The sequence below is a fragment of the Delphinapterus leucas genome, chromosome 20 (assembly GCF_059928025.1).
Source record: "Delphinapterus leucas isolate spDelLeu-1000000601 "Yukka" chromosome 20, BTC_Dleu_Yukka2, whole genome shotgun sequence".
Classification (NCBI taxonomy): Eukaryota; Metazoa; Chordata; class Mammalia; order Artiodactyla; family Monodontidae; genus Delphinapterus; species Delphinapterus leucas.
The window spans coordinates 25,482,698-25,504,496 of NC_143148.1; the positions used below are offsets into that span (position 1 = coordinate 25,482,698).

The window sequence follows — 21,799 nt, forward strand, 5'->3', positions numbered from 1 at the left end:
CATTTTCAAAGGTAATTTTGAACAACATTTGAACATTGTCACCTCAGGAGCTGATTGTAAAACCAAATGCTCCGTGGGATGTAACTCCCCCAGGGCCCCAGCGAGTGTGAGACCGCTGCCCTCGGCACGCACATTGGCAGCTGGCCCGTGCAGCGAATCTGATCTGGACTCCAGACTCAGCTGACACTCACCCAGGAGAGAGGAAGGGAAACCTCATTCAGAGCTCAAGCGAGTTAGCTGGAAACACTGGGTAACTCAGTCTGGATCAGCCTGATCTGGCCTGTCTTGTAGCAAGAAGTAGGGGTGCAGGGCAGAGAAAAACCTTTTACTAAGTAAGTCAACAGCACAGAGGGGAGAACAGACAGGAACAATGAATGGTCAGACAAACACACAGATTACAAAAACAAACACCAGCCCAAGGAATCCATTTTAAGAAGTGGCACCCAGGACCTGTTATGGTTTGTAAAGGACTTGCAGAAATTATTTGTATTTGGTCGCTGCAATAAACTCTTGATCTGGACACTGAGGCCCATGTGTCCTTTCTCAGAGTCACAAAGGAGGCAGTGGGAGACTGAAGCGAGAGCCCCGCTCCCCCAACTCCCAGGGCACATGTGCTAGTTCCCATGGCGACGCCAGCTTCAGCCAAGGACGTGGAGTCAGGCTCTCTGACCATGCATCCCTACACGCACATTCTGCACTGTCTGTGGCGTCATCTGTGGACTTGATCCACAACCTTGAACCATCCAAAATCAAACCGGTAATCTTGATCACCCCCAACTGCGTCTCCTCCTGTATCACTCATATCTGTCTTCACAGCACTCCCCGTCTTGGACTCATCCTTGGCCTCTCCCATCCCCCAACCCCAACAGACTATCTGTGAAATGGCTCCCGAATCCACCTCTTTTCTGTCCTGACTGCTGCTGCCTATGTCTCAGTTCTCACTCAGATTCTATACTGCAAGAGTCTCCAATCCTCTAGCCTTGTCTCAGTCTTTCTGTAGCTTCATCCACCCTCCACACTGTGCAATGGCCACAGCAATATTTCTAAAACTCAGCTCTGAGTGTGATGTTCCTGCTTACAGGTGGGCGTGGGTCTACGATTTGTGGGCTGAATCCTTGCAATCTGGGCACCCTCTTCAAGACCCTCCGTGTCCAGACCAGGGCTGGGCACATTTAGGAACGTGATAAACATTTCGTTGAGTTTTATAGAAACTCAAAGTTTGTATAATATTGTGTCCCATTTCTAATTTACAAGACACTTATTGATCCTCTGAGAACCCCTGCAGAACAGGCGAGGCGCATGTTTCGATGATTACCATTTTAGAGATAAGGAGACTGAGGCCTGCAGCGTTCCTCCGACTTCTCCAAGGTCCTCCAGCTAGTTTGGCAGCAGAGCTGGGACCCTGTTGCAAATTTCAACTGATTTCCAATCCTTAGCCCTCACGCAATACCCAGCAGGCTGCCTGATGAGAACTCCAGCTCGCCCAGGGCGAGGGAGGGCCTGAGGAGCTGGGTTTCCTGGAAAGCTGGGACCGATGCTGCCCTCCTGCTTTCCCCCAGGGTAGGTGTGAATGTGGGCACGGGGACCCCTCAGTGCCAAGCAGCCAAGGCCTTTCTCTCACCACATCAGTGGCCAGGTGGGGCTATTTCTTAAAGCTCGGAGAGACTGGTCTCCTCTATCCTCCAGCAGCAGGAATGGCAAAGCCCAGTGGTTAAGAACATAACAGCAGGTAGACAGCAACCACGGTCGCTCATTTCCTGGCCTGGGACGAGTGACTTAATCTCCCAGCCATATCCACCCCTCAGCGTTGCTCTGAGGCTCAAATGCCAGATGTATGCCGAGCACTTAGCACATCACCAAAAATCAACGTGCTCCACCATTCAGAGAAGACAACAAGGACTCAGTACCACCGGATACTACTGGGTCACTGCACAGGGTTAACCAAATATGCATAGGTTTCGTGTGCTCCTTTTTAAATCGTGCACTGACCTACCGTAAAAGAATGAAGAAGCCTACAGCCAGGCCGGCCAGGACTAAAAGGACAGCAGGAAACACGGCAGCCAGTATCATGAGGATAAACAGCACCATAAAAAACTGCTGCAGAAAGTTCTCGGCATGAAACGGCAGCCTCACGTCCAGCTCGTTCGTGTCCTCGGAGAAACGGTTCATTAGCCGGCCGGAGGGAGTCCTGTCAAAGAGACTCATCGGGCTCTCCAGGATCTGTGGGCGACGATGGAGGGTCAGGGGCTAGGTGCCTGTTTGGTGACCCCCACCCCTGCCCCGTCCGGCGCTCCCTGGGGCTGGGATCGTGAGCCAGGCCTGAGGTTTTTTCTGGGGGCCAACACAATGTGCCAGGCCGTCCTGGGAAAGCGAGAATGTGGCCCTTTCTCGCCACCACCGTGGATGAGAGTGACCGTGGAGGGGTTCAGCCTCCTTGGAGGAGGGAGGGATTTTTTGCCCAGGGCAATAAAAGGCCAAGTGTGTGTGTGGCGGGGTGGGATGGGGGGCACACCTGTGTGCTCCGGCCAGGGCCCTCCATGGCAACAGCGGAATGAAGAGGGGGCCTGATGTCCTCAGAGCTCCTTGGAGCAGGAGATGCCCTCTGGGCCTGCACACGTCTGCTCCAGGGCAGTGTTCCAGGGAGACCTTCCTGACCACTCACACCTTCACCCCCAGCCCTGCCTGGGCCCATGACACACCCACAGCTCCCTGAAGTTTGCCTTTGCAGTTGACAATTAGATACTGGGAGACTCTTCCCAGACTCGACTATAAGCTCCGTGAGCAGTGTCCACCCCAGAGCTGAGCACAGTGTCTGGCACATCGCAGGTGATCAATAAACCCCACTGACTGATGTACCGATGCACATGCAGCCCCTGGGGCAGAAGATGGGGAGCCTGTACCTTGTCAAACACTCGGTCGTGCAGTGAGAAGGATTCCATCAGCGTGGTCTTGGTGAAAGTGAAGCCTTGGGTGATACCAAACACCAGCACGGACACCATGCTCCCTGCATACGCCCACTGGTACACCCTCGGCCCGGTGTCTGCCGGCACCGGGCCCACCTCGCACGTGCTCATGATGCCGTGAGGCCCACATGTCATCTTGGGAGGAAAACAAGAGGCACCAAGAATTGATCAACTGTCAAAAGAATGGGAATTTTTCAGAGAATCTTTCCAGGGAGAAGAAGCTAAAAAGGAGTGCATAATTGTTAAGAATGAGTCAGGTGGTAAAATCAAGTCAGTTCCCTGTGGGGACTCCTGAGCTTTGCATGGGTCCTCCTGCTGGGCCGCTGGGCCCCCAAGGGCCCCTGGCTGACGAGGCTCAGCACAGTCAGTGAGAAAAGCAGAGCAGACAAACCAGGTTTGTACAGGGCAGTCATCTCAGAAACCAACTGCACCTCAGGAGACCAGAGGTGATGCTGGGCCAGGAAAATCACAGAAGCAACAATATCTGGGTTCCATATGCTGGCCGAGCAACACTCAGGCAGCCCAGACAGGCCAGGGAATCAGAGACCTGATGGCAGAAACCACCAGGCCTTCGGGGAGACTCAGGAGCTTCTCTGTATGATGGACCAGCCCCCCCCCAGGGCCCTCTGCCTTTCCTTTTCTCAGGGTGCACCTAGGAGGGCGCTGGTCCACTGCCCTGAAGTCGGCGGTGGGGAGGAGGGAGCCTGATGAACCAAGGACTCTGGGAGGATTCAAGGAGACCACACTCCATCCTGCACGAGGAGAACACGTGTTTTTGCCTGCATTTCTGGAGGGAGGCCATCTCCTCCTCCTGAAAAAGTGGCAGTTTTGCTTTTCTCTGAGCCATGTGCTAAAAGTCAAGACTGCCTTTGGGGAGCGAACAAGCATCTTTCTTCTAAATGCCATTTTGCTTATTACAGCAATAGCGGAAATGTAAACCAGAGGCTGGATGAACATCCATAAAAGCAAAAGCATCCCTGCGGAGCTAACTGACCAAAGGACCATCTTGAAGAGGAGGTTTCGCTGCGCTGTGGGCTATGCCCACAGTGTCTGGTGGTGGTGCCAATGCGTGGGTCAGCCATCATTGCTGCTGCCCAATTAGCATGGCACTGGCCTACTGGGGAAGCACCACGTGTAGGGAGAGGCTCTGCTCTGACTCACCCCTTGGGTTCTCCAAGGAAAGGGCTCTTCATGAGCAAGCAGGGATCTGGGGGACATTCCAGAGATGGCTCTCTTTTTGCACAGAGAAGGCCACCCCTTGGCTTCTCCCCTTGGGACTGGTCTCAGGGAGCTACGCCAAACTCCAGGAGGGCAATCGCATCCTCTCCCCTGCCCATGTCTTCCCAGGGCCTCCTCCCTTTGGTTGTCATAGAAACAGAACTGTACCCAAATGTAATCTTGGAGGATGGGCAGGCAACCCCACAGCATTTTCCGGGGCTCCAGGAAAGCTTTGAAACCATAGGCCAAAATCTGGGAGAGTTTCCAGCAAGCTTGAGGGAGAGCAGGTTTATCTGTCCTTCCCAGGAGGGGCTTGGCCTAGATGAGAGCTTGGGAGGCAGAGAGAGGCCCCCCAATGGCCCTACAGCACATCCAGGGACCCAGTCTGACTTTTGCATGTCTTATTCCTGTAGGGGAGCAGAGCCAGGTAGAACTCTCTGACACCAGACAGTGTCCATGACAAGATGCCAGTTTCTCTTCAGAGGCAAGAAGACAGAAATCTGTGTTAGGCTTCCCCAGCCCTTCCCAGACACTCCTCAGAGGTGCCTTACAACAGAGGTTGCAGAGCTGACCCTATCCTGCATGTGCACGACTCCAGCCATGCTGCATTTGCCTGGCACAAGTTTTTAGCCAATCCTTTAACATTTGAAGGTGGCACATACAAATTTGGATGCCCTGCTTGTCTTGAAAAATCAAAAGGGATTTCAGGAGTTGAGTTGTGTAGTGCAAGCAGCTGACCTCAGCCTCGTGGAGAGGGCTGTGGAAGGCTCATTGTATGGTGTTCAGACTCTCCATTAGCAACTGACTCAGCATTTCCCAAAGCCAAAAGGGAACTCAGCTGTGAGCCTTTGTTTAACCAGACACCCAGCCACGCGTTGCTGAAGACGGAGCTGCCGATCATCACGAGGAAGAGAGACCACGGAGAGAGGAAGTACCCTGCAGGGGAGGATAGAGGGCCAGGGGTTACAGAGGCCAGGGGGCTGTCGGGGCCTTCTCTTCTTTGGGTCCAACCCTGGTGGGAAAATCAAAGCCTGTAGGAAAATGGCCTCTACCCCGGGAACCACTTTCTAGGCTGATGTGACAAGTCTGAGTGTTAGGTCCCTGAACCCCCAATGGGAACATCTGTTCCACCTGGTTGGAACATGGGTCCAAATTGTCAACATATTAAAAAAAAAAAACACCACTATTCACTTTAATAGATATGACTCAGTATTTTAAAACAAACAAAATCCCTGAGGGGAGACAAGGAATGAAACTCTCAGATATGTTTTGCTCATGGAGATGACTCTCGCACTGAAGACAGGCAACGAGTGGGTGGCTGCTGTCCTCAGCGATTAGAGAGCGAGGTTACACAAGAACCATAGCTGGGTCATGCTGCTGCTCACTCAGTTTCAATAAAGGGAGTCTGGCAGCTTTAATGGAGATAAAGGATGATTCCATTTAAAAGGCTGTTTTATCAGACTTTAGATTTTTAGGAGGAAAGAATAAAAGCACTGATAAATGACCCTAGCATAAAGAGAGTAATTATTAAAGAAACCATAAAACATGAACCCAACAGCTTAAGAAAGAATTTTTTAATGCAAATTAAATCAAGAAACCCGTTGTTTTCTACCGAACCTCCAGAAGCCTTAATGTACGTGTGATAAGTTTTCCAGGTCACGGTTCCTCCCCGGGGGGACTCAGTCTGGATGAGCTGGTGCAGAGGAACCGTGGGGACAAACACAAGTCCTGCGGCGCTCCCCGCGGGGCAGGCCCCCTCCCGCCCACTCCCGGCCACCACTAGGGCCAACTGCCATCCTTTCTTCCACTAACCCTATGCTTTGAAATTTCCAAGATACTTTTGCTCATTTTGTTTTATTTGGTCCTCATTACAGCCCTGTGAGGCAGGTGATTTTCAGTGTTTTGAGAAATATATTTATTAAGCACCTACTATGTGCTCAGCCCTGGGGAGACAGGGGTTGTCTTGATCTAGTTCTGCAGAAGCAGATCCTAAGAAGAGGATGTGAACGCATGCAGTTTACTCCAGAGCTAAAGGGTACAGGGAAAGGAAGGCAACAATAAAAGATGTCTCATCAAGGCAGCAGCACCCATGGGCGATGGGAGCTTAACCCAGCACAGAGGAATCTCAGGCTGGGACAGAACTACAACTCAGAGGTCTTTCTTGTGATCAGCGGGATCTGGGATGTTTCTACACAAACTCCCGTTGGCTGTTGGGTGAGGGCTCTCCCCAGGGGCTAATTCCCCAGCACTTCTACCTTGACCTGCAGCTGGCAGCTACGAGAGAGCCCCAGGCAAAGGGATGCAGGTATGGCAGCTGGGTGTTGGGTTGTGTGCGCAGAAGTGCTAAGGGCACCCACACCATCTACTACAGGGCCAACAAGAAGGCATCTACCATGGAGCTCACACCATGCGAAGAAACCTGGGGCATCCTCCCAGGTGGATTGCTGATTCCCTCCACGTGGCTGTCCCAAGTCCTCTCCATTTTCCAAAGGGTGAGGGCAAATGACCGTCAAGCTCTCATTGAAACAGCTTTCAGAGGTGCAGGGAGGCTGCCTAAGAGCTCCCAGAAGCCAGGGTTGAGTGCACGTCTCTTCCCTCTCCTACACAGAGGAGCATGAAAATGTCCACTCCAAAGCAGCACGCTGTAGTTATACCTGGCTCTTGTAAACAGAGATAAATAGAGCCAGACAAGGGGCCCCCCCTTCGCAGGTCTCTCTGCATCCTGCCCTGGCAAGGAAAACTGTCCCATCTCAAAGGTGCCTCCATGAATAGAGCTGCCATTATCCTCTCTGCCTGGGAACCCTCGCGCTTCTTTGAAATGTTCAGCCTGACTTTCACTCATTGTGTCTCCCTCTGGGGCTGCAGCATGAGGGGGTCACCTCGATGGGTCAGCAGAGCCTAACGAATGGCACCCTAGAGCGTAAAAGGAACTGTCAGATCCCCTTGCAGCCCCCGCCCAGTCAGCCGTGCTGCTGATGCTCTGCTCACCTTCGCTGCCCCTGGAAAATGCCCTCGTGCCAGCCCAGTGGGCTGTCACCTTCAACCCTTCCCTTCCTATAGCTCTCAGAGCATTTAATTTCACACTTTCCCTTTCCTCTCCAGAGAAGGGGCATGAGGAGGAGAAGAGGGGCAGGATTTACTCTCCCCACAGGACCCCAAATCCTGAGCAGCCTGGAGCTTCCCTGGGAAAGCGTGGAAGAGACTACAGCCCCCCCCCATTTCAGCCTTGGCCGCCTCCAGAGTGATAAAAATATATTGTCTTTCCAAATGGGCACGCATTTGTCACAAGCACCATTAATGGTGCCAACTTTCATCGATAAGAAGACTCACATTTTTTCCCTGCATTTTAGCATCTCTGAAATCAGGATGTGTCCCATTCGGTAGTATGCCATATCATCTAATTGGCAGAGACTTTTCTTAGTGCTACATAAAATGATGGTGCTCTCAAAATGGATGGCATCTTAAATTTGATCAAATATGCTAAGGGTTTTTTTCAGCTACACATTTTTGAGGAACCTTGCTGTGGGCACTTTGAGCTAGGGGTATTTTGATCTCTGCCCTCTCACTGCCCAGTGAGGGGTAGGGCACAGAGTAGGTGCTCGACAAATGTTGACTGGATAAAGGGATGGAAGGCAACAGAGTCTAAGGAGGAGAGACAGCTCGCCAAGTTTATCTCCCACATCTCTCCTCTCTGCCTTCCTGGAATTGCCTGATGCCCTCGAGCCCAAGTCCTCCCCTTTCCCCTCCTTGTCACCAGAGTGTCCCTGGCAAACTCCTACATATGCTTAAAGGACCAGTCCAAAGTTCACCTCCTCTGTGAAGCCCTCCCTGACTTCTCACTCCCACCCCCGCTCCCCATTACTCTTCTCACAGCTTCCCATGATTATCCTCTTGCAGGTGGCTCCCACCAGACCAAAAGATTCCGAGGACAGGGGCGTATTTACTTTCTCTTCCCAGCCTAGCTTAGTGCCTGGCACATAGTAGAATGTTGAGTCCTTTTGTGGAAAGAATGAATAACCTTATCCCACCTCAGTCTCTTCACAGATGCACAATTCTTTCTCAATGCTCCCCATAGAGACTGGGAAACATCTCCTGTGTGCACTTCTGCGTGTAATTAATCTGTGTGCATTGCTTTGACCTTTCCACCTAATCATCATCATTATAACAACAACTGCTGCGGGTCACTCTGCGTCGGCACGGTGTTATTCCTTCTACGCACAGTTTCTAATGTAATCTTTGCAAGAACCTATGAAGTTGGTACTCTTATTTCCCCCATTTTATGGATTAAGGAACTAAGAGTGGCCAAGTACCTTGCTTCAAAGTCATAAAACTAGTAAGTGGTTGAGCCAGAATTTGGACTCCGGCAGTTGAGCCCCGAGGCTCACACTATGGTGAACCACATAATTCTAGCTGCCCCAAAGGACATACAGTGTGCCTACACTTCTCTGTCCCAAATGGTAGGTGCCCAACACATAGTTAAGAGTATGTAACTGAGGGAATGAAAGGTAAATACCTTTTATGTCTACAAACTCTGATTCTGTTTCAGGTTCTTTTCCATCATGTTTCTCATCTCTGGATCCAAAACTAGGGTGAGAAATAAGGAGAGATCTGTGTCCACTCGTGAGCCATGGGTGATAAGAGAGGCGTGATTGGAGCTCTGATTGCACCAGTTTCTTCATCTCTCTCAGCAGGGCTCTCCTTAAGGGCTTCCACCACTGCTGCATCATAAATGTGCTCAGGATCCTGGAGACAAAATGAAATTCCTCTGAAAATGAAATGAAGGAACTTCTCCAGGCCAGAAACCATGAGGGAAGGTACCCAATCTTTTGCACCCAAGGCCGAAGAGTTTTAACTTGAATTGCAACCCTCAGAGGTTGTGACTCAGTTTTGCATAGAGTCCTCTCTCCTCCATTAACTGTTCCCTTTTCACAGATCTCTCCATCTTCCAACAAGATGACTTGGTCACAACACTCCAGGAACTGCAGAGATATTAAAGCAATCTACAACGAGCTTCTGCCTTGGAAGAGAGAGAAGAGAGCCGTGCCAGACTCCCATTCAGCAGTGTCCCAGGCTCATCTGGTCCAGGGGTTCTCAACCTTGGCACCACTGACATTGAGGGCCATATAATTCTTTGTTGGGGGGTGGGGTGGGGTGGGGACTGACCTGTGCATTGTAGGATATTTAGCAGCCTCCCTGGCTTCTACCCACTAGATGTCAGGAGCACCTCCTCCCCCAGGTGTGACAAGCAAAAGTGTTTCCAGACATTGCCCAGTTCCGGCTAGGAGGCAAAATGGCCCCCAGTTGAGAAGCACTGATCTAGTGCCCACGGGTCTCATGAGTATAAAAGAGACCTTTGGTTGCCACTGTGAAGCATATTGAGCCTTCCTTTGCTATTGCTTCCTACGTGAGCTGCTGTGCTAAGAAATCTCGTCATGGAGAGTTGGGAGTATGAAATTGACAAAGTCACTGCAGCCAAGGTTTGGTGGAGAGGGGAAATATGACCTCAGAGATGGCTTCCCTCTGTTGTAGCATTACAAGCCCACCTCATCATCCTCATCTAGGCTACAGGTGATGTAGCCTACCGTGCAGTCTCCGGCCTCCAGGCCACACTACCTGGCCTGAGGAGTTTACACCAGCTTTATCTGTACAATAAAAATATAGCCGCATTTCATGATAGCATCCTACATTTTGCCCAAAGCACTTCTGTTTTTCTAATTTGAGTTCCCTTCATTTCCATATCATGCCTGAAATCAAAGAGCTGCTAAGAGGAGTTTCCTTTCATTTTGGAATGAGACCAAGCTCTCCCCATAGGATCAGCCCATCTAGGGGCAGGAAGACCCTCTTAGAGGTGGACAAGATGCTGTGAGATCTAAGATCGTTCAGCCAAAACAGGGCCTTAAAATACAGGTCTTTCCCCTGTGCTTTGGGGTTCACCCAAGGTCAGATCTACCTTTGATGCTCTTGATTGAAACCCTGAAAGAAGTAGCTGCATTTGGTCCTTGTGCATCTGATTGGGTTTGGGGGGAAGAGGGTGGTGCCCAAAAGGCCAAATGACAGCAGTTTCGCTTGGCTTTGGACAGCTCCAGCCTTCCTGCTTCCTTTGTACTAACTGCCCTGTCCACTTTCCCAGACAGCCCAAGGAGGGACAGTCTGGCTTTTAATGTCCAGTTGAGACACTTTCTGACAGAGCCATTTTCCTGAAAATCACCTCTCACCTTTGCACAGCATCTTCTAAGTTTCAAAGGCCGATCTCGTCTCCTATCTCTCAGTCTCCCACAACCCAGTGAAGAAAGCAGGCAGCATTATTATCAGCCCATTTCTCAGATGTGGAAACTGAGGCACAGATGTAGGGGCACACATTCCAGCCTCTGAAGTTCCTGGTGCAGCCCCTCTGGCCAGCAAGCTCCCAGTTCTCTCCAGTGAGATTAGGTGTGATCTGAGCAGCTTTGTTCTGCAAACTCACGAAATCTGGCCCTGGGTTGGATTTCAGTGGCAGGCCAGCGGCCTCATTTCATTTGTTTCCTCAAGTAATAGAAGGGCAATCATCCAGCCTGAGCACCCGGAAGCATACAGATTGCCCGCGGGCCCCAGAGTAAAAGCAGCCTGAGAAATGTTCTGGAAAAGCCCACAGGCTCCAGGTCCGGGCTCTGAGTGCCTCCTCCCCAACAATTCATGGCCAGACTGAGACTCCAGTGCCATCTGGTGGCTGCCTGTATTTTTCAACACACAAAAAGTAAGATGAAATGACCTTGGTGAAAAATAGAGTCTCTGAGGCCTCCTGGGTTCTTGCCTGAGTTCATACTGCTGGTGAGTGAGGTTCAGAGATAGGGCCAGGGCCAAGGTCACATTCTCCCCCCTCGAGGACTCCTGCAAAGACAGCTCTGACCCACATCCGTCAGGTGCCGGGAGTCTCCCTGTGCACCCCCAGGACTCCAGGACAGCCCTCCCTGCTACACATGGTCTCCAGGGACGGGACCCTTGCACTGCAGAGCTGTGGTCACCATATTTAGCACCCTAGATGGGCGAGAGCCCTTTCCCAGTCACCTCATGGGGACCCAGAAGAAATCCAACCTTCTCCTCACCCTGGTCCCTGCCCAGCAGAGGAACGAGGAGGTCTTGTCCGCACCAGCCCAGCTGGATGCTTCCTGGAGGTGACAGATGCCACTCAGAGGAAACCTGAGCAATCCCCACATGCAAAATTCAGATGCTTGGAGCTTATTCTGAGGTCTCTAGCCCTCAGCAAACAGAGGCAGAGGCTGGGGGCAAAGCCACAGGTATAGGAAGGCCTGGTTTTCCTGGGTCTTGAAGAAACTTTTTCCTCTTTGGCCAGCCCTTCTGGCCACTGACAGAGGAGGCTAAAGATGCTGGCTACAGCATCCTGTAGCCATGGCAACTTCATTTGCTGCCAGCTCCCATCCCAGCTTGACTTACCTTTGAAAAGGCTGAGAGTTCTGCCTCTTACCCCTAGTTTAACGTTTCTCCACAGGTGGCAGGAGAGTCAGGAGACAGGACTTCTGCTGCCTCTGTTCCAATTGACCTCTCATTACAGGCCAGTCCTGTGGGCTCCCTCCTCCTGCAGGGGATGCACACGCATGTGCACGCACACGTACACCCACACACAGAGCACATCTCTGGGGAGTCACTGTAGGACAGGGGTAACCTGGCTTATCTCAGGGTAGAGAGGGGTCCTGGATTCCCACCAGGCATCCAGAACCCTTTACATGGGGCTGACATTGTAAGAATTGTCCCCACCCTGCCAAATTCCCAAGCTCATTCAGGGGATTCAGTCAGTCCCTTTCCTGGGCAATATTCATGTTCCTAAGCCTGAGAGCGTGGCTCTGGGCAGGGAGAAGCTTCTTGCCTTAGTTCTGAAGTCCTGGTCTCCAGCCTTTTTCCCCTGGGGAATGATGCCAGGGGTATCTGGACCTCTCATCAAGGGATCTGTCATCTCCTGCCACCTCAGGCCTGCCCAGCCCTTGCGGGAGGAAAGGTTGGTCTAAATGTTCCTACCCGACTTCCCATCTCCTCACCGTCAGTGGTCCAGAGCTGGAGAAGGTGCCCCGTGTCCACCCCACAGGTAGGGGTCAGTGGTCCAGAGCTGGAGAATCTCCCTCTGATGGAGGAAAGGTCTTGGCCCCTTGAGCCCAAAGGTAGGGCAACGGAAGCCGTGCACAGAGAGGAGCAGGCAGGGCCAGGTGCGAGCCAGGATGGCCGGGGACGGTCACGGTGTCTCCTGTGCACCTCTCCCCTTCCCTGACCTGGTCCAGGTGAGGACAACAGGTTTAGGCAGAAGAAGAGACTCTGTGAGCATCAAGTGCCGCACCCGTTTCATGACCTCACGGGTCCTGCTGGTCCCAGTCACCTGCAGCTTGTGGGTCACCAGGTCTTCCCCCTGAGCGCCTTCTCAATGCACTCCTCAAAGATGTGCTTCCCCACGTGGGCGTCCACGGCCAACAGCGGGTCATCCAGCAGGTAGATCTCATGGTTCAAGTAGATGGCTCGGGCCAGGCTGATCCTCTGCCTCTGTCCCCCAGAGAGGTTGAGGCCCTGCTCCCCGATCTGCAGACAAGGGCAATGCTACTTACTTACTGTCCATCACCGGACCCCATTCCCCATCCTGCAGTCCTTGGGGACCAGGAACTTCCTGAAGCTTCTCTAGATTCTTCTTCAGACTGCTCATCACCCCTTTATAGGAACCCCCTGGCCACACCAGTTACCCTGGAAAGTGGAAAGCTCCACTTCTGCAGGAAGCCTGATGGGCAGTGGTAAATAGGGAAAAGTTCCTTCCGGTGTTGAGTGAGGGGTACCTGGCTCACAACAGCCCCATCCCAGTGCAATCCTGTAGGGAGGGGCTACATCTTGACCACTAACACCAAAGGGCATTGTTGAGCAGGAAGCTCTGGGCAAGTGGACAAATGAACAGGAAGGAAAACTGTCTGGGAGAAGAGGAACAAGGGGTCTCTCTTTGTTTACCTGTGGATCAACTCCCCGCCCCCACTAGGCAAGTCTAAGCTCCACGAAGATAACAGACATGTCAGCCTTTTTCGTCATTACATCCCTAAGGCCTGGCACCACACCTGGCCCAGAGCAGGTGCTCAATAAACATTTGTTGGAAAGATGAAAAGCTTAGGTTGCCTACTTCAGGTGATTCTATCCAACGGACCCCAAAGTGAGCCTCCAGGAGTTCAGCCAGTTGTTGTGCTGAGCACTGGGGCTGGACACATGAAGTGGGACCAGAAAATTCCCCTGTCTACTGGGAACTAGCATCTTAGTGGTGTGGGGGGGGGCGGGGGTGGTTGCTAGTTATACACATAATAATGGCACAAAGAAGAATTTAACAAGTGCCAACTGAGAAGCATAAACTAAGTACTTTGGGGCAAATTACTTTAGACTCTGGGTCTGGGGAAAGTCTTCCTCAAGGGTGTGGATTTGGGGTGGGAACCTGAAGGGTGGCAACTGGCAGAAGCAGAGGTCTAGAGCCTGGAAGGCGAGCGCACACCTAGGCAGGCAGGTAGGGGTGGGTGGAAGCAAACCCTGGCAGGAAGGCCAGGGCTGCAGTGGCTGTGACGGCCATTTCTTTGATGCAGGCACACGGAGGTACCAGCAGAGAATGACAATGTGCTCTGAACTGGGCTTTCTTCAGGATGCCTCATTCTTTGGGCTCCTGGGCAGAGTGGGAAGACTGTGCAGAGGGTACACTGGGATGGGAAGACAGAAGGTGGCCCGGTGACTTCCCTGGGTCACCTGAGCTGGCAGGCTCAGCCCAGGACCCAGCCAGCCCTTTAAACAAAACCCTGGGGGGCAATGTTTGGAGATGACCCTTATACTCCTGGGCAGGCAGGGCCAGTGAGGCAGGAAGGGGCCCTTGAGCCTCCAGCCACAATGCTGTACGCTTGGCCTCTGTCTTAGGATGACAGAGCTGGCCCAGGAGGTGAGGAAGCACCTTTCACCAGAAACCTTCCCCGAGATGACAGGCAAATTGGAAGTGACCCCAAGAGTGACCAGGCTGAGCCCAGCACAAGTGGAGTTGGTGTCACATCCATTGTGGTATCTCCCAAGAAAGGACCCAGGTAGAGAATGCAGAACGGTAGAACCTGACTTGCCCCACATTTCCTGGGATCTTTCTGTCCTCTGGGGCACACGGATATGAAGGAGCTGGTGCCTGCAGAGCTTCAGCCCATAGGACCTGGCGGTTGATCTGCCATGAGCCGCTGTGGGGCTGAGCTCTGGGTTTGATTCACCTCAGTCAAGCCTCCATAAGGTGGGGTGCTCAGGTCCACCTGAAGGGCACAGACACGAACCGTGTGCTGATACCTGTGGATGGAAAGCAAGAAGTCAGCACGGTGAGAAAGACCCCACGTCCATGCAGCCCTAGGTTGCTCCAAAGGTGCGCTGGTGCCATGGACAGGCGAGGAGGTGGCTGATTGCTTGGTCTTTGATGTCCAAGGGCAGCTTTCCCCTGACCTCTGCCCTGCTTACCTGATGCAGAGTTGACTTGGGAGGGCCCCTCTGCTCACAGGCTTCCCACCATTCGAGAAAGATGAAATCAGTGCACATGAAACACCTGAAGGGAAAATTGCTCGTGGGAGTCAGAGCAGGGAGTCACCAATGAGGGCTGAGGTCGCTGGAGGAGGCCTCCCAGAGGCCGCAAGACCACTAGTGGACGAGGAGAAGCGTGTGGGTGGCGCCAGCATAGAGTGAGCAGGCAGGTCACAGGCAGCTACCCGGCAGGTGGCGCACTACGTCCTGGCAGCTCTTGACGCCCTGAGCATTGTGCCCATGTGTCAACTTTAGGGCTGGTGTGCCTGGTGGTTAAGACCAGTAGCTTTGGAATCAGAACAACCTGGGCTTGGATCCATCTGGGTAACCTTGAACAAGTGACTGTACCTCCCTGATCCTCACCCTCTACTCTACACAATAGGCTAACGACTCTCATTGGGCTGTGAGAAGCGGGAACACACATATCAAGCCAAGAGCACGCTGTCGTGCGCAAATTTTCCATCAGCGGTAGTTATAATTAATGTTATCACCTTTGCCAATCTTTGACTATGAGATTCAGACTGCTCAGCGCATCTCCATCTTCTTGCCAGCTCCACCCCCATCTTAAACTTCCTCCCACCCTCCTGCTTCCTGTGGTCCTGAGAGTCTCACTATCCACCCCAGGAGTAGAACCCCTGCTAGAGATGCCACACAGGAAGGTGCTCAGTCCATCCTTCAAGCCCAATTCAAGCGCCACCCTCTCTTCCCTCTTGTGATCACTGCTGCCCCTGAACAGTCCGCCACAGTCTCCTGCCCTTGGCACGTTCCTCCGTGGCCCATTGTGCATCTCCTACAACCCTTTACAGACTTGAGCACCTCAAGGGCAAAGTTACGTCTGAGCCACCCTGCTGGCCCACATGGTCCTGCATAGTCCTGTGTCTTGCAGGTATTTGGTAAATATTTGCTCTCTGATGTCCTAATAATAAAAGACAGGAATCCCTCCCTCCAGTCTGCTTCTGGCGAAAGAGGAGCCATTCCAGGCGGGGCTGGGAGGAGGCACAGGCAAAGGCAGTCCAGGAGATGCTGAGCACAACGGTTCGGCTGGTGCCAAGGACTCCCTGACTGAGCCTCTTGATGACAGGACGTCGTGGCCAGGAAAAAGGAGGGGAAGTAACAGATCTCTTGCTGAGAACCCACATGCTGGCCGATGTCGTCAGTAAGGATAGAGTTTGTGGGTTCAGGCAATAAGATGTGAAAGTCCAGACCACAGTTAAAGAGCTGACAGCCAGATTTGTAAAACCAACTCCATTTGTCTTTCCTTCAGCATCGTGGCACTTGAGGGGGCTGTCAGGCAGTTCCAGTGGGAACAAATGATGCTGGCCTGCAGTTCCTCTGACATTTAATAGCTTTGACCTTTGGCAGGTCAGCTCTCCTCTCTGGGCCTCAACCTCTTCATCTGTAAAATGGGGATATGATGCCAGGACCTCCCTTAAATGGGTGGTTATGGGGCTCTAACGAGAGAATGTACATGGCAGCACACCAAACTCGGCAAAGAACCTCAGGAAGCTATTTCCAGAGCTTAAATACAATGGTCCAAAGTGAATTCAAAAATTATGACTTGAACTTTGTTTTCATTCCATTAGGTCGTTTTGAGGACATCAGCAGTGATATATCCTGAAAAGTGGTGTCAATTAATAGTTTCAGGGCTGACTAATTGCATACCTGCTGCACTCAATTTCAAGGAAAGTTCTTGTTACTTGGCCTAAAGCAAACTTGCCAGATTCCTCTTCCTCCAGTCAGACACCATATGCACTGTTACAGAGAACCTCAGAACATATGCTACTCTGCACTGGGATTGAGTGGCGATTCCGTACGTTTCTGAGAGCGTGATCACAGGTCTGCAGAAGGCACCTCTCCTGAACTCTTGGATCAGGAAGAGAAAAAGCAACATCCATTTGGATCTGACAAATGTTTAATCAGAACTCGTTAAAGAAACCCAGTTAGCAATCATTACCAATGCCATCAGCATCTGTAGCAGATTATACCAAATACTAAAACGCCTCATGCCTTCAAAGTTAATATTACCTTTGGTGATCATACTTTTCTCAAAATAATATGTTTTCTCTCACATTTCCCTGAAAGATCCATGCTTGCTGGGAAACGTAGGCCAGAGTCTCGTTGAAGGCCACGATCCCTTGTCGTAACTGCATCTGGAGCAACAACACCAGAGAACCTTCAGGAGCCAGGCCTCGCCACCTTCTCCTCGGGGGGGGGGGGGGCCTGTTGCACACTTGCCATCCACTTACTGTATGAGCACTAATTCGGAAGGTGCAAGAGGGTGACAAGCTGTCTTGCCACACACTGCAAAGCCCGGCTGTGCAGGCCAAGGGTCTCAAAGTCAAACATCTGCGAGAGGCCAGGTGGGCATGTTCCAGAAGGGGCAGAGGTGAGCCCTATGCTCTGGAGAGCACAGGCTGCAAGGCTGCTGCTGGCACACGTGCACCTTTGTGCAGCTAGGATGAGATGCTTTCTGAGCAGACCCATCACAAAGGCTCCCTCTTCCCCCAGGTGCACTGGCTAGACCCCACCCTCCTCAGCCAGGCCCCCAGGGAGAGGGCACAGCCTGCACTGCTGTGGATGGTGGCCCTGGCGTGCCCCATCCTAAGGAAGCAACCTTGACCTCATTGCACAGTTGGTGCCAAGCAAGGATGCAAGCCTGCTGTGGCGAGTTTCTAATTTTTCAAGAGGAGTTGGAAAGTCTAGTTTCATGTAGAACTTCTGAACTTTCAAAACAATGAGGAATCCAATTAAGAAACAAGCATGGGCTCCGGTCTGTGACCCTGAGTACCCACGTTCATTTAAGATGGCCCTTCATGGTGAGCCTCAGCAGATAACGGGAGAGGCTAGTGGTGGTGCCATGTTTGTAGCTGTCAGGAAAGGGTGTATGAGGCAGGCCGTGGTGCTCAGGGCTGGTGCTCATGGGCCAGTGGCAGTGTGTTGGGGACAGCCAAGGACGATAGCCAAGGTGGCCGAGGGATGTGACCCCATTCCTCCTCAGGAATGGTCTAAGGGATAGAGAACATTAGACTTGGAGAAGAGAGAATGATAATAACAATAACAACAACGACAATAACTATAATAATAATAGCTAAAATGAATAGGGTGTATGCCAGGCACTGTGTTAAGTGCATATAAAATGCTAATCACTGTGGCTGGTGCTGGGAATTGTCCTGTAACTACTGTTATATCAGTCATCTTATTTAGTCTTCATCACAACATCCTTAGCCCCATTTTACAGATGAGCCAACCAGGGCTCAGAGAGGTTAAGTGACTTATCCATGCTCATGAGACTGAGATAGCTGGTGAAACCATGCCGTCCAGAGCCCACTCACTTAACCCAGTGACCGTGTGAGGGGCCTCCCAAGTGACCACGTGAGGGGACTGATCCCACCACTGTCACATGGGAGATGGATTCTGTTTTCTCTGGGACATTCCACAGGAGCAGACCATAGGGTAGAAGTTAAAAGGAGGCAAATTTCACTCCAATATACCTCAAATCTCTCTAAAGAGATAATGAGTTCCCCATCACTGGAGGCATCTGAGCAGAGGTTGACTCATCTCTTATAGGATTCGGTGGAAAGGACTCATGTTATTAGGTGGAGAATTGGGCTGGGTCACCTGTAATGCCCCTACCGACTCTAGGTTATCAAAGGCACTCACGCTGCATCCCGGAGCCTGAGGGACCGCCACAGCTCACCTAACTCAGCCCCTGCCTCCGCCTTCAAGCAGGGAAGGAGTTTTCACTCTTTCTACAAATGAGTCAGCTGAGGCCAGAATGAGTCACCCTGGTCTGGAGGGGCTCTTCTGAGCCTAGCATCCCCCTGTCTCTATTGCAGGCAAAGGCAACCCCAGGTGTCCAAACTTCCCTTTAGGAACACAGAGTGGAGAGAAAGAGAACTTAATTTCTTTCCCCAGAAAATTTCTCATTCATTTGGAATGAGAAGCCTTGGCAACTGTGAATTATTCATTTACTGTGGATACAGTGAATGGCTTGGCCATTTCCCTGGGGTCAAGCAGCTAGAAGTAGCAGACAAAGGAGGAGAGTGCACCTGCCCTCCCTTGCTACCGCGAGGTGTGCTTTGGTTCACACATTCATTAAGCCCCTCCTCCACTGAGGAACAGCTGCTCAGGGCAGACACTGGGGAAATGGAGATGGATCTAAAGTCACCGAGAGTCGCAGGTTCCTGGGTTTTTCCCCGCCAAGCGGCCTGGCCGGCCTTTCTATTTAGCACAGGCCAAGCATGTCATGAGAAAACCATGGATTTAATGATCCATTGCTTCCTTTGACCAAGATGGAGCTCCAGGCAAGGAAGCTATCGCTGCTTAACTCATGTCCTCAGGAGGCAAACCGGGAAGAGTGCGCGGAAGGCCTAGCCCCGCCTGCCATGGGCCTGGAACTGCCAAGTGCATTGACCTCCTGGGCATCACCGTTAACTATGAGCACAGAGTCCAGTGCGGCCGAGCCCAGGGCCCCAAATGTGGCCAGCAGGGAACCACTCCATCGTCACAATGCTCAGCACAGAGCTTACCTGTCCTAGGAGAGCTGCAAGGAGGGAGCTCTTTCTACTTCCAACATTCCCACAGATGCCCAAGACCTTCCCCTACCAGAGAAACAGAAAAAAGACAGTCATTCTCCGAGTTCTTAGAGGGTCACCACCAAACTGCACTGGCCAGGCCAGGCAGGGACCAGTGGGGCACTGCTGGCTCTGTGAGGTGGTAGTTGCAGCCTCACCCCCCAACCCTGATACACGGCCTCATAGGAGGCAGGAGCCTCAGTCTGCACAACCCAGCACAGCACCCAGAGGGCTTCTAGAAGTCATGTATAAGCACCGGTGCAGAACAGCCTTCCGCTGCTCTGGGACACACAGGCCCTGAACAGGAGGGTGGTCCTGTGCCAACTCCAGGAAAGTAAATCTAATGGACGTCAAAGGCTGCACAGCCCAGAGGGACTGTGACAGCCTGCAAGTACAGAAGGCCGGGTGCTTTTTAAAAGTCCTCTTAAAGCATCCTTCCTCCATCACAACTCAGTCTGAAATTACTGAGCAGTTATGCTGTTCCAGCGTGTTGGCTTCATGGATTTTTCTACAGCCGCAGATTTATCAATTCAGCTAACGAATCATTGCTAAAGCCTGCTTTGTGCCAGGTGCTGTTCTGAACACCAGCAATAGCACAATACAGCAAAGAACATCACAATCAAAAGCCTGGGTCTGCCCGCACGGAGCTTCTGTTTTAGTTGGGGAGACAGTAAACAAGATAAGTAAGTAAAAGATGGAGTATGTCAGATACATGCCATGGAAGCAGATAAAGCAGCGAGGAGATGGGGGCGGGGAGACTTACTGGACATGTGGACCTCTTAGCTTGAGCTCTCCCAGAAGGAGACCCCAAAGCAAGGAATTGAATGAAGGTAGCTTGCTGGGGAGGTGCAGAAAACACCCGCTGGGGGAGGGGGATGGTACAGGAGGAGGAAGGTGGCCCATCAAAGGAGTGCTCTTAGGTCAGCTCCCACAGGAGGCAAATGAAGCTCAATGCTGCTGGGAAACTCAAGGAACTGCGAAAACTGAGCCTGGCTTTGTCCCCCCAATGGCTGAGGGAGTCAGGTTAAATAGCCAACAGTCAGTGTTTGAGAGCTGCTCCCTCGGCTGTTGACGTCTTGGCTTACTGAGGGTGGTGGGGAGGGCCCTCAGGCACACAGATGCAGATCTGGCAGCTGGAAGATGGCCAGGCCACACGGATGGGTCACTGACAGTACCTGCTGCAGGTGATGTCTGAGTAAGACCCGGAGGGGGCAAGGGAGTGAGCCGTGTAGTTATGGGGGGGCACGGCTGGCAGAATAGGAGTCCATGTGGAGACTCTGAGGGGAGACCACTCTTGTGTTCAAGCAGATGTTGCAATGCAGCAGTTGGAACATCTAGAACATTCTCACTGAGACCTGCTCCCAGTGATGCCTCAGAGCAAAGATGCCCAGCACGGGGCCAAATGTGGCTTCTTTCCCACCTGAGCTAGACCAGAGGGCCCCTCGCCTGCCTGCTACCCCCAGCACAAGAGGGTTGTTGCCTGTCATCATTCAGCCCTTGGATAAGTCTTTACTGAACACCAGATACTGCACTAGGCACTGGCAATAAAGCAGTGATCAAGGTAGACGCAGTCCCTGCCTTTACTGTCACTGGCGCTGCAGGTAAGTGAAGCGGATCCATTTTAATTCCACCAAAAGGACTACAAGGAACCGGGGCATTATGAAGACTTTGGGACAAAGAGACACAGGGATGGATCCAGCTTCCCTAGACACTTGGCTCTTTGTTGAGTCCTGTCCACTACTTGTGGCCAGATCTAAGCCTTCTAGATTCATCCCTGTCTTCAGCAGGAAATCCATGAGGCCTGCACCCCTGAGTTTCTGATTATTTGGAAAACATTATTGGAAACCTACCCTGTGCCAGGCTCTGGGCTCAGTGTAAGGCCACACGACTGTGAACAAGTTCACAGATACGTGCCCTGACCTCAAGGAGGCTATGGTCTAATGGAATCTTAGAACTAAATTTGGAAAAACATAGGTGCCTTGAGTTTAGGACATTTAAGGGCAGCACTTAAGCTGGACATGATTGTTAGAGGAAAAAGGCAACAGCAATAGCTCCTGTCCGTGGGGACTTAGCATTTGTGCGTGATGTGTCTTTCCGTCCTCCCATCCACCTTGTGAAGTGGGTACTATTATTAAAATACCCATGGAGCAGGTAAAGAAACTGGCTTGAAGAGGTTAGGCAATATGCTTAAGGCCATGCAGCTGGTGAGTGGCTGGGACTGGAACCCGGGTCCACCAGGCTAGAGAGGCATAGCCCTAATGCCCAAGATATTGTGCTGCACCCTTTGTCTTCACCTTATTTCACAAACTATTTGACCATGTCCTTGACGACAAGTCATGAGCCACCAACGTACTGAGAAGGAGGAAAGCGAATGAAGGGCTAAGAGGAGGCTTCTTTACAACGCGAGAGCAGTTCACTGAGTCCTCTCTGGAGCAACGCTGAAGGCATGGTTGAAGTGATCTGGGTGCTGCACGTCATAGGCGGGGAAGAGTGATGAGAAAGCAA

The 21,799-nt window shown here is 51.9% G+C and overlaps 1 protein-coding gene across 1 annotated transcript in view; it reads right to left on the minus strand.

The window, feature by feature from the left end:
• ABCC12 (ATP binding cassette subfamily C member 12) overlaps nucleotides 1–21,799 on the minus strand; it is a 60,888-nt gene that overhangs the window by 16,868 nt on the left and 22,221 nt on the right. Inside the window, 14 exon segments of the mRNA XM_089902994.1 lie at nucleotides 1,994–2,220; nucleotides 2,901–3,097; nucleotides 5,019–5,117; nucleotides 5,799–5,909; nucleotides 8,695–8,754; nucleotides 8,757–8,789; nucleotides 8,849–8,946; nucleotides 9,035–9,097; nucleotides 9,099–9,160; nucleotides 12,544–12,563; nucleotides 12,566–12,740; nucleotides 14,423–14,495; nucleotides 16,746–16,870; nucleotides 19,250–19,321. Coding sequence (XP_089759120.1) covers nucleotides 1,994–2,220; nucleotides 2,901–3,097; nucleotides 5,019–5,117; nucleotides 5,799–5,909; nucleotides 8,695–8,754; nucleotides 8,757–8,789; nucleotides 8,849–8,946; nucleotides 9,035–9,097; nucleotides 9,099–9,160; nucleotides 12,544–12,563; nucleotides 12,566–12,740; nucleotides 14,423–14,495; nucleotides 16,746–16,870; nucleotides 19,250–19,321 — 1,415 coding nt within the window.